General features: G+C 39.0%; 1 protein-coding gene across 2 annotated transcripts in view; it reads right to left on the bottom strand.

Annotated features, from left to right (window-relative positions):
- nt5dc1 (5'-nucleotidase domain containing 1) overlaps positions 1 to 13,737 on the bottom strand; it is a 78,025-nt gene extending 64,288 nt beyond the window's left edge. For both annotated transcript variants that reach the window (XM_062043468.1, XM_062043467.1), the window contains exons 1-2: positions 13,366 to 13,737; positions 6,496 to 6,587 (exon numbers count right to left, since the gene is read on the bottom strand). In XM_062043468.1, the coding sequence (XP_061899452.1) occupies positions 6,496 to 6,587; positions 13,366 to 13,458 (185 nt within the window). In that variant the 5' untranslated portion in view covers positions 13,459 to 13,737. The remainder of the gene's footprint in view (positions 1 to 6,495; positions 6,588 to 13,365) is intronic.
- Positions 13,738 to 18,567: the final 4,830 nt, after the last annotated feature.

Consider the following 18,567-nt stretch of genomic DNA (forward strand, 5'->3'; position numbering starts at 1 on the left):
AGTCCTAATATATAAATATATATCTATTCATATATATTGTATACACACAGATATATACACTATATTTCCAAACGTATTGGCCACCCATCCAAATGATCAGAATCAGGTGTCCTAATCACTTGGCCCGGCCACAGGTGTAAAAAAATGAAGTACTTAGGCATTTGAAAAAGAATGGGCCGCTCTCAGGAGCTCAGTGATTTCCAGCGTGGAACTGTCATAGGATGCCACCTGTGCAACAAATCCAGCCGTGAAATTTCCTCGCTCCTAAATATTCCAAAGCCAACTGTCGGCTTTATTATAAGGAAAAAGAAGAGTTTGGGAACAACAGCAACTCAGCCACCAGGTGGTAGGCCATGTAAACTGACAGGGAGGGGTCAGTGGATGCTGAAGCGCATAGTGCAAAGAGGTCGGCGAATTTCTGCACAGTCAGTTGCTACAGAGTTCCAAACTTAATCTGACCTTCCAATTAGCCCACGTACTGTACGCAGAGAGCTTCATGGAATGGGTTTCCATGGCAGAGCAGCTGAATCTAAGCCATACATCACCAAGTCCAATGCAAAGCATCGGATGCAGTGGTGTAAAGCACGTCGCCACTGGACTCTAGAGCTGTGGAAACACATTCTCTGGAGTGATGAATCACGCTTTTACATCTGGCAATCTGATGGACGAGTCTGGGTTTGGAGGTTGCCAGGAGAACAGTACATTTCGGACTGCATTGTGCCGAGCTCCAGGATACCAAAACATTTTGGACAATTCCATGCTCCCAACCTTGTGGGAACAGTTTGGAGCAGGCCCCTTCCTCTTCCAACATGACTGTGCACCAGTGCACAAAGCAAGGTCCATAGAGACATGGATGACAGAGTCTGGTGTGGATGAACTTGACTGGCCTGCACAGAGTCCTGACTTGAACCCGATAGAACACCTTTGGGATGAATTAGAACGGAGACTGAGAGCCAGGCCTTCTCGACCAACATCAGTGTGTGACCTCACCAATGCGCTTTTGGAAGAATGGTGGAAAATTCCTATAAACACACTCCGCAACCTTGTGAACAGCCTTCCCAGAAGAGTTGAAGCTGTATTAGTTGCAAAAGGTGGACCGACATCATATTGAACCCTATGGGTTAGGAATGGGATGGCACTTCAAGTTCATATGTGAGTCAAGGCAGGTGGCCAAATGCTTTTGGCAATATAGTGTATGTACATACAGTACATACATACAGACACACACACTCGCAATATATATAATATAAATATATTATATAATATACAGTACAGGCCAAAAGTTTGGACACACCTCATTCAAAGCGTTTTTTTAATTTTCATGACTATTTACATTGTATGTTGTCACTGAAGGCATCAAAACTATGAATGAACACATGTGGAGTTATGTACTTAACAAAAAAAGGTGAAATAACTGAAAACATGTTTTATATACTAGTTTCTTCAAAATAACCACCCTTTGGTCTGATTACAATGGTACCTTGGTTTACAAGTACCACAGCTAATAGAGTTTTTTGGTATGCAAGTTGTGTCTCGACTAATTGTGATGCTTTCAGTTGCAAGCAAAATTCAGCTTAAAAGCCTCTCCACTGCTAGTTGGCGACCGAAGTCAGCCTGAGGCAGAAGGGGAAAAAATAGTACCTTGAAACCGCGCATGTGCCGCAATGATTGACTGCTACCAATCTGACCAATCATTGGTCAAACGCAATATTGGAATTGGGTTCACAAGCACAAGACCTTAAAACATTAGTTTTGAGAAAGGTTGTTGTGTGGAGTTGGGACAATGTCAAGAACCCCCCACTGTTGTGTGTTGAGAATGAGGGAGTCACGGGGGCCAGAATTTCTGACAGCGCACCTGCTTTTAAGAAAACTACTATGACAAGTTATATAACTGCACACTTGGGCTCACATTTGTAGCCATCAATAGATGTAGAAGTTTTAGACTTGTTTTTTGGAAGTAAAATGTCGCCACCTCTTGGTGAATTTAATTCACAACAGTCATATAAGATTTTGTATAAGAAAATCCTTCATTTGACTTGAAGCAGCAAACCGATGTACATAAACTAAAATGTAAAAATAAGTCTACCAAAGTAGAAATAAAATATTCATAAAGATTATTATTATTAGCTGTAGTTAAATTTTTGGTGCCAATAAATAAATAAAAAATAAGTAGCACAGAATTTTTTTTGTAGCCCCGAAAAAAATGTGCAGCAATATGAAATTTCTCAAATATCACAATGTCATTATTATTATTATCCCTAAACAGTGCCAGCACTGTTGCCAACACAAGTGTAGGGGTGGCCGATATGGATCAAAACTCATATCTCAATATAGTTTGCCCATAAACTAACCACTAAATGGAAATATCAGTAACGCATGACGTAACTAAATATTTCCACCATGCCTTGGTTTTAAATGTTCAGGACTGATGAGGATCCAAATACAAAAAAACAGGAACAAACAAGTAATAAAAGTAGGATTTGCATAATACGATCCCAACTTAAGGGGTTTTGAGATCAGAAAAAAAGAAAAAGCCTAGGTAATAATATAACAATCGTGTTTAAAAAAAAACATTTAGCTACGCTCAATTCTTCAGCCAAAAAAACAAAAAATAACAAAATGTGAAATAACGTTCCCTTGTTTAAAAAGACATGTTTAAACGTCAGCAGCAACATGAAAATAATTGAATAATTTTTTATAAGTAAACATTATTGTAGGACATACACACAAAGATTTTAACCAGAAACACCAACCTGCCAACTGCTTCTTGATGCTGCGCTCTGAAAATTACTTTTAATTATGGTTACTTGTTATTTTACCAAAAAAGTACCGGTAATTGAATTACTCTTTAATAAATGTAATTAATTACTAGGGCAAGTAATTATTGCGCTACTCAAAACATTTTTTATATCTGGCATAATGCATTAAGTGCCATATATGAGCAGTGTGTGTGTGTGTGCCTTTTAAAAGGTGGTGCCTGTTGCCTAGTGACGTGTGATGTCAGCTAGTTCACACTCAGTAGCTTGAATTGTTTTTGTTGGCTAAGCTCTGACGGCAGTGCTTTTGAATCTAATTTTACTGGTCGATTAAATGTGCTTCCATGGCTGTATGTTCTTGTCAAAAAACAGGGTATTGTTTGGATGGCAAGTTTTGTGATCAGTGACGTTTACGCTTCAATCACTTCCACAATCACAGTCCATTTGGTTATGGTTTGAGTCTATTTCAAAAATGCTTTACAGATAGGCGAACATTTTACTCTAGTTTGATCAACTTTGGATGGATTTATTTCGGGAGCAATTATCAATGCAAGTTATTGTGTAATTATTAACACCAAGACAAATCATAATAATCTGCCTGTCTGGTGGATTGCTTGCATTAACAGGTCCAACTGAAAGGAAACACACAAAATGTGACAAAGTATTTTAACGACGTATGAATGGATGATTCACCAGCTACTGGCAAGTACAATGCACTCAGTGTTCTATTGTTTTTTTTCCCCCTTAATCCTCTTGTTGCAGGGCAGAATGGCTCGTACATGCACATGCTTGCTCAAACCCTCCGCTGTAGCCATTTCTAATAAAAAGTAGCGTATAGTTCTTATTGATAATTGTTTGTAGACTTTGATAAGGAAGCTTTAAAAACTAAAACATGGCTGTGGGAGTGGAGACGTAGTCAAAAGGGGCTTATTTAAAGTTTATTTGAAAGCACCTTTATTTAGACTGTCTGCAAAATATTTGTTAAACACAAAAAGTGGCATGATCGTATCGTCAGGAATGATGTATTATGCATCTGATGTTCAACGCGAATAAATATCTTTCAGGCACTTTTTCTATTTTTTTTATGCTACGTCTCTGCGTGTTGTGAATCAGAGTTACCATGCATGCCTTCATTATAATTTTTTGATGAACACATGAGAACCAAAAGCAGCAAATACACATAGCTTTAAAGGCCTACTGAAATGATTTTTTTTTATTTAAACAGGAATAGCAGATCCATTCTATGTGTCATACTTGATCATTTCGCGATATTGCCATATTTTTGCTGAAAGAAATTAGTAGAGAAAACCGACGATAAAGTTCGCAACTTTTGCTCGCTGATAAAAAAAAGCCTTGCCTGTACCGGAAGTATTGTGACGTCACAGGAGCTAGTATTCCTCACAATTCCCCATTGTTTACAATGGAGCGAGAGAGATTCGGACCGAGAAAGTGACGATTACCCCATTAATTTGAGCGAGGATGAAAGATTCGTAGATGAGGAACGTTACAGTGAAGGACTTGAGAGGCAGTGATGGACGTATCTTTTTTCGCTCTGACCGTAACTTAGGTACAAGCTGGCTCATTGGATTCCACACTCTCTCCTTTTTCTATTGTAGATCACAGATTTGTATTTTAAACCACCTCGGATACTATATCCTCTTGAAAATAAGAGTCGAGCACGTGAAATGGACATTTAAAGTGACTTTTATATCCAAGACAATACATCGGTGACACACTTAGCTACTGAGCTAACGTGCTAGCATCGTTCTCAAATGAAGATAGAAACAAAATAAATAAACCCCTGACTGGAAGGATAGACAGAAGAGCAAAAATACTATTAAACCATGTACATGTAACTACACGGTTAAAAATTATCAGCCTGGTAAGGCTTAACAATGCTGTTGCTAACAACACTAAGGCTAATTTAGCAACTTAGCAACCGGAACTCACAGAACTATGTACTCTCTCCTTTTTCTATTGTGTATCACGGATTTGTATTTTAAACCACCTCGGATACTATATCCTCTTGAAAATGAGAGTCCAGCACGCGAAATGGACATTTAAAGTGTCTTTTATCTCCAAGACAATACATCGGTGACACACTTAGCTACTGAGCTAACGTGCTAGCATCGTTCTCAAATGAAGATAGAAACAAAATAAATAAACCCCTGACTGGAAGGATAGACAGAATAGCAAAAATACTATTAAACCATGTAGATGTAACTACACGGTTAAAAATTCTCAGCCTGGTAAGGCTTAACAATGCTGTTGCTAACGACACTAAGGCTAATTTAGCAACTTAGCAACCGGAACTCACAGAACTATGTACTCTCTCCTTTTTCTATTGTGTATCACGGATTTGTATTTTAAACCACCTCGGATACTATATCCTCTTGAAAATGAGAGTCGAGCACGCGAAATGGACATTTAAAGTGACTTTTATCTCCAAGACAATACATCGGTGACACACTTAGCTACTGAGCTAACGTGCTAGCATCGTTCTCAAATGAAGATAGAAACAAAATAAATAAACCCCTGACTGGAAGGATAGACAGAAGAGCAAAAATACTATTAAACCATGTACATGTAACTACACGGTTAAAAATTATCAGCCTGGTAAGGCTTAACAATGCTGTTGCTAACGACGCTAAGGCTAATTTAGCAACTTAGCAGCCGGAACTCACAGAACTATGATAAAACATTAGCGCTCCACCTACGCCAGCCAGCCCTCATCTTCCCATCAACAGCCGTGCTCACCTGCGTTCCAGCGATCAACGGCGCGACGAAGGACTTCATCCGTGGGTTTGGCGGCAAGCATCAGCTAGGCGTCTTCTATCAGGGTAAGTAGTCCTTGTTGTGTTGCTGTAAGTATTGTACTTAGCCGCTAAGACATCGATCGATCCCACCTACAACGTTCTTCTTTGCAGCCTCCATTGTTCATTAAACAAATTGCAAAAGATTCACCAACACAGATGTCCAGAATACTGTGGAATTTTGTCGAAGAAAACAGAGCTTTGTGTATTGTGTCCAATAGGGCCCAAACACTTCCGTGCATTTTATGACGTCACGCGCATAAATCATATCCAAAGGAGATTTTCAACCGGAAGTGTGGCGGGAATTTTAAAATTGCACTTTATAAGTTAACCCGGCCGTATTGGCATGTGTTTCAATGTTAAGATTTCATCATTGATATATAAACTATCAGACTGCGTGGTCGGTAGTAGTGGGTTTCAGTAGGCCTTTAACTTAAAGTTGTTTAGTTATCACAATGACTCGCATGCTGATGTCATCATAGCGTCAAAAATAAAATGTGTCCTCTTCACTTTCTCCCAGGTGTACACATATTATGATGTGGAACATGTTAAATCCACACATTGTTCTTTTCGCAGTGAGAAATCAACATCCTCATTTTAAAAGGAAAAGCATCTAATTAGCTCTTCTTCGTAACTAACTGCCGGTCCCTCTTTCATATGTACGCTGTTAAAGAGCTGTGATTGGATATATTCCCAACTTGTGCCACCCATCTACAAGACAAAATTAAATATTATTGAATTTGGTTTCTGTCGACATTTTTGTCTCGTTTTTAATTCATCGACAAAAATCTCAGTTAATTTTGTATTTTCTTAGTCAACGTGCATTTCGTTTCATGTGTTTATTTTTGTCAGGGGAAAAACAGGTTGTTTACAGTAACTAAAAGGAAAATTGTTAGTCAATGAAAATAACAATGCATTTGATTTACCAAAAATCCCACGTAGCAGGTGTTAGGTTCAAAAGGTCCTCATCATAACCTTTATGTTCCACCAGATACCTGGCAAAGCTCTCATAGATCAGCTGTAAAAAAAAGAAAAAGAAAAAAAAGAGAGAAATTATCACATTGCTAGTGATACTTTAGGCAGATGTATTAAAAATATGGCTGGCATACAAAAACAAATACGATTTTAATGAAATCGCAATAATACATTTGCTCATTTATGCAGTGATTAGATATTAATACACACAATCTCAAATATGTAAATACATTTGCAGTCATAAGTTAACGGGGATCTGCACTTTTTTGGGGAATTTTGCCTATAATTTACAATCCTTATGCGAGACAAGAACACGTTTGTGTGTGTTTTTTTATGCATTCTAACTCAAATAAAAGTCTGCTTGCAATAGAGCCAATGGGAGCTATGACGTCATTGAGTCTATTGCGTCTTTTCCTGTAAAATCAAACAAATAACCATCCAAAAAGTGCCAACAATACCCCATTTACATTTTGTGACCTGAATTTTAACCAAGTATTAGCGATATTGTTATTATAAGCGCTAACGTTAAGGACCTACATTTAGCGGCGCATTGATCAGAGAGGCAACTTCCCTAAGATACTATATTGACATCAACTGGGGAACTGCTTTCTCACCTTGCAGCTTGTTAGTTTATTCTATATTATAAATCATGCCTCTCACTTGGATAGTAAAAAGGTTGTGGACATAAACTGAGAAGTTGGTACACTTTGACAGCCAACTTAAAACCTGAAATGGCAAAAAAGACCAGAAATTATGCTTCGTTCCATCCCCTTTTTGTCTTTTTTTATGAGTCGTTCTTTATCTAAACGGGAATATATGAACATCTTAATAGTCGGCCTCCTAGTGAAAGCAGACATTGTACAGTAGGTGATGTTTTATTGTGTGAATGCTCCAAAGCATTCACACCTATGGTTTTTCTACACCAAAATTAATCTACTTATTAAACGTCTTCTTTTGGCGCGCTCTACCTTCCACATTCACCGATTCAAACCGTTCCAACTTCAAACTGTTCAGCCTATTCGAGAATTCCCAGATTTCCCAGAATTACAGGTTTTCCGGGACATTTTTCCCATTCAAAATGAATTGGCTATTTTTCACCATTTCCACATTTTTCAAACCATTGCACCTTCGACATATTCCACTCATGCTGGACATTCAAACTATAATTTTTCCAAGTTAAAAAAAATTCCAGGAATTCCCTGAATTCCTGTTTTTTCAAACCCTTTTTTGACCCTTTTTTCTGGGGACTACTCCTTCCACATTTTTCAACCCACTTCAACCGTTCCACCGTCCAAACATTCCTCTTAATCAGGACAAAAAACAAAGTTGTTTTTCGAACTGGAAAAATTCCCCGTTTTCCCGAAATTCCTTAATACCATTTCTCAATTCAAAATGTTACTACTTCAACATTTCTCGACCGATTTGAAAAATTCCAACACCAACCATTTCAACTTATTCATTTCCAGTTTTTCCCGAAATTCCCAAATTTCCATTAAATTCCCATTGAAATGAATGGGACATTCTTCAAGGTTCCACAATTCCCACATTTTTCATCCGATTCAAACCGTTCCAACTTCAAAATATTCAGTCTGTTCAGGAATTGTGTGCTCTACTTCAACAATTAGTCATTTTGAAGTTCAACTTCAGCATTGGAGCATTCCCACGCAATTCCTTCAGGAATTTCCTCATCTAGTTATTTTTGTTGTCTCTCTTACAAAGTCTGCAGTGAGTAAACGGTGATGCTGTCGAAGGAAAAAGCCAACGTTGTGATGCGTTTCTGAGATTAATGTGACACCTTGTATTTCATATGACCAATATACATAGATAGTACATGGACAGCGTGGCGAAGTTGATAGAGTGGCTGTGCCAGCAATCGGAGTGTTGCTGGTTACTGGGGTTCAATTCCCACCTTCTATCTTCCTAGTCACGTCCGTTGTGTCCTTGCGCAAGACACTTCACCCTTTGCCTCTGATGGCTGCTGGTTAGCGCCTTGCATGGCAGCTCCCGCCATCAGTGTGTGAATGTGTGTGTGAATGGGTAAATGTGGAAATACTGTCGAAGCGCTTTGAGTACCTTGAAGGTAGAAAAGCGCTATACAAGTATAACCCATTTATCATTTATCATTACTATGAATGTGCCTGTTACTACATTACATACAGTACAGGCCAAACATTTGGACACACCTTCTCCTCATTCAATGTGGTTTCTTTATTTTCATGACTATTTACATTGTAGATTGTCACTGAAGGCATCAAAACTATGAATGAACACATGTGGAGTTATGGACTTAACACAAAAAGGTGAAATAACTGAAAACATGTTTTGTATTGTAGTTTCTCTGATTCTTTGCTCTGATTAGTTTTTGCACACTCTTGGCATTCTCTCGATGAGCTTCAAGAGGTAGTCAGTTGAAATGGTTTTCACTTCACAGGTGTGCTTGGCGCTCATCGAGAGAATGCTAAGAGTGTACAAAGCAGTAATCAGAGCGATTGATTGATTGATTGAGACTTTTATTAGTAGGTTGCACAGTGAAGTACATATTCCGTACAATTGACCACTAAATGGTAACACCCGAATAAGTTTTTCAACTTGTTTAAGTCGGGGTCCACTTAAATTGATTCATGATACAGATATATACTATCATATATACTATCATCATAATACAGTCATCACACAAGATAATCACATTGAATTATTTACATTATTTACAATCAGGGGTGTGGAGGGGGGGATATGGACATCAAGTAGTGGACATAGAGAGAGAGAGAGAGAGAGAGAGAGAGATCAGAAGGCATAAGAAAAAGAAAAAGTATCTGCATTTGATTGTTTACATTTGATTATTAGCAATCCGGGGAGGGTGTTAGTTTAGGGTTGTAGCTGCCTGGAGGTGAACTTTTATTGCGGTTTTGAAGGAGGATAGAGATGCCCTTTCTTTTATACCTGTTGGGAGCGCATTCCACATTGATGTGGCATAGAAAGAGAATGAGTTAAGACCTTTGTTAGTTCGGAATCTGGGTTTAACGTGGTTAGTGGAGCACCCCCTGGTGTTGTGGTTATGGCGGTCATTTACGTTAAGGAAGTAGTTTGACATGTACTTCGGTATCAGGGAGGTGTAGCGGATTTTATAGACTAGGCTCAGTGCAAGTTGTTTAACTCTGTCCTCCACCTTGAGCCAGCCCACTTTAGAGAAGTGGGTAGGAGTGAGGTGGGATCTGGGGTGGAGGTCTAGAAGTAACCTGACTAGCTTGTTCTGAGATGTTTGGAGTTTAGATTTGAGGGTTTTGGAGGTGCTAGGGTACCAGGAGGTGCATGCATAATCGAAAAAGGGTTGAACGAGAGTTCCCGCCAGAATCCTCAAGGTGCTTTTGTTGACCAGAGAGGAAATTCTGTAGAGAAATCTCGTTCGTTGGTTAACCTTTTTGATTACCAAGGGTGGCTATTTTGAAGAAACTAGAATATAAAACATGTTTTCAGTTATTTCACCTTTTTTTGCTGAGTACATAACTCCACGTGGTCATTCATAGTTTTGATGCCTTCAGTGACAATCCACATTGTAAATAGTCATGAAAATAAAGAACACCCATTGCCTGAGGAGAAGGTGTCTCCAAACTTTTGGCCTGTACTGTACGTATATACTTACAGTGTGTATACACAACGTTGACGGAAGTGTTTGGGCGTTTTTAGAACACTTTATAGGCAGAATAGCGTGACTCTCATAGGCTCCATTGTAAATTACAAATGAGAATAAATTCAAAAACATGTGTTCTTGTCTTAAATAAGGATTGTGAATGATAGGCAAACATTTAAAAAAAAAGTGCAGTTATAATTTCACTACAGCTTGTTGGATAAAACATATCTAATCTAGTTAAGGAATGCGGCCTTTTGTTTAGGACTAACTATTATTAATGATGCACTATTTTAGACACCGAGACAGGCCAATCTGAGTTGATTTGAGTTTGAGTTTATTTCGAACATGCATGCATACAACATGATACATCACAATTTCCAGTTTCTCTATTCAACGTGTTTGAAAAGGAGTAGGAAGAAGCAGAGTTTATTTAACTCTACCTCTTTTCCTTTACATAGCTAAAACTTTTGTTCACTTCCTGTTCTCAATTTATTTACAATATACTCCATAAGTAATAACAATAAAAATTAATAAATAATTAAATAATAATTAGTAAAGCAAGGATAGATGGATAGATGAAATAAATTCAGAATGTTTATCATGGTTCTTCTTCTTTGTATTTTGTAAACACTAAGTTAAAAGGGTTTCTTGAAGTGGATCATATTAGTACATTGTTTGATTTATTTGCTTAATCCATTCCATAATTTAATTCCACATACTGATATAATGAAGGTCTCAAGTGTTGTACGCGCGTACAAATGTTTTATATTACATTTTTCTGTAGGATTATATTTCTCCTCTTTTGTTGAGAAGAATTGTTGTATAATCTTGGGTAGCAGATTATAGTTTGCTTTGTGTATAATTTTAGCTGTTTGCAAATTCCCTATGTCGTCTGTTATTCCATTTATGTTGTCATTAAGGGCACCACTGTAATATGAAACGTATTCATTGAGGTTTGAAGTGGTGAAAATGAAGGTATGCATTCATTTTCATCCGATTCCTTTGGCCATGTTCTGTATCATAACAGCAACAAACTATAACCATGCAAAGTACAGCTGACAATTAACTATTTAGATCTCGGTGTTCAGTGTATAAAAAACATATGTGTTCTTGTCTTAAATAAGGATTGTGAATGATAGGCAAACATTTTTTTAAAAATGCAGTTATGATTTCACGGCGGTATAGCTCGTGAGCTATACCGCCTGGTATGGTATAGCTGGTATGAGCTTGGTAGAGTGGCCGTGCCAGCAACTTGAGGGTTACAGGTTCGATCCCCGCTTCCGCCATCCTAGTCACTGCCGTTGTGTCCTTGGGCAAGACACTTTACCCACCTGCTCCCAGTGCCACCCACACTGGTTTAAATGTAACTTAGAGATTGGGTTTTACTATGTAAAGCGCTTTGAGTCACTAGAGAAAAAGCGCTATATAAATATAATTCACTTCACCTCACTACAGCTTGTTGGATAAAACAAATCGAATCTAGTTAAGAAATGCTGCCTTTTGTTTAGGACTAACTATTATTAATTATACACTGTTTTAGACACCGAGGCAGGCCAATCTGTTATTCCATTTATGTTGTTATTAAAGGCATTAGTGTAATATGAAATGTATTCATTTAGGTTTGAAGAGATGAACATTAAGGTATACATTTATTTTCATGGGCCATGTTCTATATCATAACAGACTTCATATTCCCACTAGTGTTACCATATCTGAGTTATTGTGTAGAAATATGGGGAAACAACTACAAATGTGCGCTTCATTCACTAACTGTGTCACAAAAAAGATCAATTAGAATAATACATAATGTTGGATATAGAGAACATACAAACCCTTTATTTATTAAATCACAATTATTGAAAATCAACGATTTGGTGCATTTACAAACAGCTAAAATGATGTACAAAGCAAACTATAACCTGCTACCCAAGAATGTACAACAATTCTTCTCAACAAAAGAGGAGAAATATAACCTTAGAGTAAAATCTAATTTAAAACATGTGTACGCACGTACAACACTTACAACCTTTAGTATATCAGTGTTCTGCCCTCACTATACGTGTTGAGGTTATACAGCTTGGCAGACAGCTAACAAACAATCCAAGACGTCTACTAAAGTTCCAAAGCAGATTAATCCATTTAGGCTCTTTACTGTTCTTGATCTTGCTTTGTCTTTTCCTATCTTTACTTTTGTCTTGCACTGGACTGTTATTTTTTGTAAAACTAAAATACACACAATGACAAATGTATAAGCTATGTGATTCAATTAACATACTGAAATGTAATACACAATATGTATATATTAGCTTTACACAAATATACAGCATTATCATCAAACAAATACTGCTGAGTGTTGAAACTATTTCGATGGTGGAAATATACGACTGGCAGCCATTTTAAGTCCTCAAAACATCCATTGAAACAGTGCACAAAAATCGTTTTTTAATAAACATCTTACTATCAAATGTAACCACTTTCCACCTTAATATTGAGTTACATAAACAAGTTAAACAGTTTACCTACAGAGTTATCTTTTCCAAGGCTTGTAAGAGCTAACACAACTTGTCTACTTCTCAATTGTCTCATGAATAGAACTGACATCGTCAACCCGGAAGTGCCCAAACTAATGACGCGTAGTATTTTCCTATCGCCACAAGGTGTCAGTTAAGAGTCTACAATCAAATGGGCATAACAATCAGTATGTGGAATTAAATTATGGAATGGATTAACCAAAGAAATGAAACAAAGCACCAATACGAGTCAGTTTAAGAGACTGTTCAAACAGCAAGTGTTCACAAAGTACACAGAACAAGAATTATGATGAACACCTTGAACCCTTATTTTTTTATTATTGAGACAGATTATTTATGTATTTAATATTTGTATGCTTACTATGGTATATGATTTATTTATTATGTATGTGTTCACTGCTCTGTTACAGAGAACAAGGAAATGGGATAACATTGCTATGGTAAGAAAAGGGGTAGGGTTAAATACGCTCTGCTTCTTCCTACTCCTTTTCGGACGTGCTATAATGAAACAACTGGAATTATGTGATGCATCACGTTGTATCGTATGCATGTTCGAAATAAACAGAAACTGAACTTAAACATAATACATCATGCAAAGTACAGTTGACAATGAACTATTTAGAAGCCGGTGTTCAGTGTAGTGGAACTAGCGTCATACTCACCTTGGAGGTCTCCTTCAGATGATACCGGCAAAGCGTATGGTCTAAATCGAAACCAATAACGTCGCACTCTGACAAAGTGAAATATTCAGACATGGCAGCTACCGCTCGGAAAGGAAATGAAGGAAAGAAACCTGTCACGAGAAAAACACGTTACGGTGTAACGAGGCCACGTTACAAGACGAGCCGCTCGAGCGTCACCGGCTGCGTGGGAAGATGACGTGCAGTGTTTAAACTACACTCCTCTGCTATGGACAACAGTGGCAGCCCAAGCTCTGCATTCGACGCTGTTTCAGTTTCGTTCCACAGCCATGTATTTGCAGTCATTTGCTCATTGGATGGCGCCTGTCTCTTCTTCGCCTTTGGTGCCGCATGGTAGGTTGTGGCTATTATACATCTTTACCGCCATCTTTTGGATGTACTGAGGAACTGCCGCTACTTTCAAACTGTCACAACCTGCCGTCAATATAGCGTAGGTGGACGCACTTTTATGAAGGTTCGTTTGTGTTTTAATAACTAAAGTCTTTTCTGGTAACACTTTATAAGAAGTACACACTGTTAGGCATTGATTAAAGCATTACTAACTGAATTAATCATGTGTTTCTTATTACAAAACCCAAAACCAGTGAAGCTGGCACGTTGTGTAATTCGTAAATAAAACAGAATACAATGATTAGCAATCCTTTTCAACTTATATTCAATTGAATAGACTGCAAAGACAAGATATTTAATGTTCGAACTGAGAAACTCATTTTTTTGTGTGCAAATAATAATTAACTTGAAATTTAATGGCAGCAACACATTGCAGAAAAGTTGGCACAGGGGCATTTTTACCACTGTGTTACATGGCCTTTCCTTTTAACAACACTCAGTAAACGTTTGGGAACTGAGGAGACCAATTTTTGAAGCTTTTCAGGTGGAATTCGTTCCCATTCTTGCTTGATGTACAGCTTAAGTTGTTCAACAGTCTTCGTTGTCGTATTTTAGGCTTCATAATGCGCCACACATTTTCAATGAGAGACAGGTCTGGACTACAGGCAGGCTAGTCTAGTACCCGCATTCTTTTAATATGAAGCCACGCTGTTGGCATTGTCTTGCTGAAATAAGCAGGGGCATCCATGATAACGTTGCTTGGATGGCAACAGATGTTGCTCCAAAACCTGTATGTACCTTTCAGCATTAATGGTGCCTTCACAGATGTGTAAGTTACCCAAGCCTTGGGCACTAATACACCCCCATACCATCACAGATGCTGGCTTTTGAACTTTGCGCCTATAACAATCCGGATGGTTCTTTTCCTCTTTGGTCCGGGGGACACAATGTCCACAGTTTCCAAAAACAGTTTAAATGTGGACTCGTCAGACCACAGAACACTTTTCCACTTTCCATCAGTCCATCTTAGATGAGCTCGGGCCCAGCGAAGCCGACGGCGTTTCTGGGTGTTGTTGATAAATGGCTTTCGCTTTGCATAGTATAGTTTTAACTTGCACTTACAGATGTAGCGACACACTTTAGTTAATGACAGTGGTTTTATGAAATGTTCCTGAGCCTGTGTGGTGATATCCTTTACACACTGATGTCGTTTTTTTGATGCAGTACCGCCTGAGGGATCAAAGGTCACGGGCATTCAATGTTGGTTTTCAGCCTTGCTGCTTACGTGCAGTGATTTCTCCAGATTCTCTGAACCTTTTGATGATATTACGGACCATAGATAGTGAAATCCCTAAATTCCTTGCAATAGCTCGTTGAGAAATGTTGTTCTTCAACAAGTAGCTCACGCATTTGTTCACAAAGTGGTAACCCTTGCCCCATCCTTGTTTGTGAATGACTGAGCATTTCATGGAAGCTGCTTTTATACCCAATCATAGCACCCACCTGTTCCCAATTAGCCTGTTCACCTGTGGAATGTTCCAAATAAATGTTTGATGAGCATTCCTCAACTTTCTCAGTCTTTTTTGCCACTTGTGCCAGCTTTTTTGAAACATGTTGCAGGCATCAAATTCCAAATGAGTATCTTGTCTTTGCAGTCTATTCAATTGAATATAGGTTGAAAAGGATTTGCAAATCATTGTATTCTGTTTTTATTTACGAATTGCACAACGTGCCAACTTCACTGGTTTTAGGTTTTGTACTATTCACTATTCATCACTACGATTATTTTACTTATTATTATGCAGTTTTATAAACACAATGTTGTATTAATTATAAATAAGCTGATTATTTAAGGATTAGTAAATACATAAATTCATCATTTGTAAAGCATGTTTCTGATATGAATACTCACTAGTAGGGGAGAGTGGGGTCAGATTAGTCAGTGGGTAAATTAATCCACCCTTGTATCCAGGTAACTACAGAAGAACATGGGAGAAGCAGTAACCCGCCCTGGGTTGGAAGCTGTTTATTTTATTTGTGTTTTTTTTTTTTTTTTTCACAAGACAAGACTTTTTCAAAAGAAAGGCAAGTTGACTAAGACAATGACACAGTTACTGACATTTCAGTTCCATCCGTTTTCAACCACTCGTCCTTTTTGGAGTTGAACGGGGGAGCTGGAGCCGAGGGCAGGATACAACCTGGACAAGTCGCCAGCTCGACATTTAAGTTAACGAATAAAAAATAAAAAAAAGAGATGAAAATGTTGACAAAAACAAAATCTAATTATTTTAGATTTTGTCTTTTTGATGGGTGGGAGAAGTCGGGAATATATCCAAACACAACTCTTTAACAGAGTACATGAAAGAGTTAGTTAGAAAGGAAAGCCAATCAGATGCTTTGCTTTGTGAGATGAGGAAGTTGGATTTCTCACCGCCGAAACAAAAATGTGTGGATTTAACATGTTCCAAGTCTCAATATGTGTACACCTGGGAGCAAGTTAAGAGAACACAGTTTATATTTTTTGACGCTATGATGCCATCAGCATGCGAGTGATCAACTGTGACATCTACACAACTGTAAGTTAAAGGGGAACTGCGCTTTTTGGGGAATTTTGCCTATCATTCACTGTCTTGTTCCTTGTTGTGGAAATAAGTTGAGCATCCTTTCCAGTCTCTACCTTGATGTCTTCAAGTCTGGTGTCACTGACAGGTAGGTTGCTATAAACGGTGTGCACCTGCATGTCCATACCTTCACTGAGGCTGGTGTCCTGGTCAGGCAGTGACTTTCTGGAGAGAGTGTCTGCGACAGGAATGTCTTTGCCTGGTCTGTGAGTGATGGTAAAGTTATACGTCTGTAGCTGAAGTATCATTCTTTGTAACCTTGGAGGCGCTGCTGCAAGTGGTTTTCGCGAAATGGGTTCAAGTGGCTTACGGTCACTTTCCACGGTGATGTGGCGACCATATATGTACTGGTGGAAACACTTGCACCCAAACAGAATAGTAAATAACTCCTTCTCAATTTGTGCATAATTGACTTCACAATCAGTTAGTGATTTAGATGCATAGCCTATGGGCTTTCCTTCTTGTAATAGTACTGCCCCTAATCCATATTTTGATGCGTCAACTTGGAGTCTGAGTTCCTTGCTCGGGTCAAAATACCTTAACACTGGACCTGGTTCCTGAGTGAGGAGCTCTTTAATCTTTTCGAATGCTTCCTCCTGCTGAGCATCCCATCTGAATTCACTCGAATCTTTTAACAGGTGACGCATGGGTGCATTAACATCAGACAGTCCAGGGGCAAATTTGGACAAATAGTTAATCATGCCAAGGATTGTTTCCAGCTCACCTTTGTCTCTTGGTGGCTCCATGTCCCTCACAGCTGCAATCTTGGCTGGATCAGGCTTGATTCCATCCTTGGTGATTCGGTGCCCTAAGTAGCTGACTTCAGTAGCACAGATTGTACTCTTATCTGGGTTGAGCTTAACTCCTCGCTCCCTGGAGCGCTGCAACATTGCACGGAGGTTGGTATCATGTTCTTCTTTAGTCTTGCCATAGATGAGGATATCATCGACTATTGCTGTGACACCCTGCAAACCCTCATAAGTCTCGTCAACTTTACGCTGAAACTCATCTTGAGCCGAAATCAGTCCAAAAGGTAAGCGGAGGAATCTGTATCGTCCGAAAACAGTGTTGAAGGTTGTCAGCTTTGAGGACTCATCTGAGAGCTTGATGGCCCAGTAGCCTGACCTTGCATCCCCATTACACTGAAGAAACAGGCCCCTGCCAATTTGGATGTGGTGTCCTCAAGGGTAGGTAAGGGGTAGTGCGGGCGTTTGATGACTTTATTTAGAGCCCTTGGATCCAGACATACTCTTAGTTTTCCTGTGCGTGGTTTTTCTGCTGCTACCATTGAATTAACCCATTCAGTTGGTTCAGTGACTTTTACAATAATGTCTTGTTTTTCCATGTTTTGTAATTCCTCTTTGAGGCGGTCATGAAGGGCCAGAGGGACGCGCCTACGTGGGTGAACTACAGGTACTGCTTCGGGTTTAATGTGAATTGTGCACTCTCCAGGAAACAGTCCTATTCCTGTGAACACATCAGCAAACTCATCCATAACTAATGTCTCAGGTGTGCTGTGCACGGACAGTATAAGTTTAATGAGTCCAAAATCCAAACAGGCTTTTAATCTTAACACTGGAGGAGCTTGTGTGTCAACGATGTGGACCTTTAATGTCAGATGGATGCTTTTGTACTGGCATTTAATGTTGCATTTTCCTCTGACGGATAGCCTCTCACCCCCATAGCCATAGAGAGGGCGTGTTGTTGGTTGTAGTGTGTCCTGTATCCCAAGCCTATGGAAAACAGTGGGAATGACATTAGCTGACGCTCCGGTGTCTAGCTTGAAGGTGACAGTAGTTTTACTTTGTCTAACAAACACATCTGCATATGCTTGTTCAGTTTCTCTTTTGTTACCGCTGCCTTGTGTAACTGCATCAATAAACAATTCTTCATTGTCTGTCTTGCTGAGTGAGTCAATTTCACTTACAGTGTGCACCTCCTGTACTCTGCTTTGAGCGGCATGCTTTTGCGAAATGGTTCCATTTGCTGCATATCTTGCACTGTTTACCTTTGGCTGGACAGCTGTCTTTTGCTCCATGAGGCTTGTTTCCGCAGTAGCCACAACTTTTATGACGCTCTCTGTCCCCATCAGGTCTGTAGGTGTGCTCTGTTGCCTTGTCCTGGCGCGTTTTCCAAGCTGTCTTCCTTGGATAATGGCGACTGATAGCATGGACAGTCTGCTCGTGCAGGCCGCTAGCTATAGTTTTGAGCT

Source organism: Entelurus aequoreus, linkage group LG04 (assembly GCF_033978785.1).
Source record: "Entelurus aequoreus isolate RoL-2023_Sb linkage group LG04, RoL_Eaeq_v1.1, whole genome shotgun sequence".
Classification (NCBI taxonomy): domain Eukaryota; kingdom Metazoa; phylum Chordata; class Actinopteri; order Syngnathiformes; family Syngnathidae; genus Entelurus; species Entelurus aequoreus.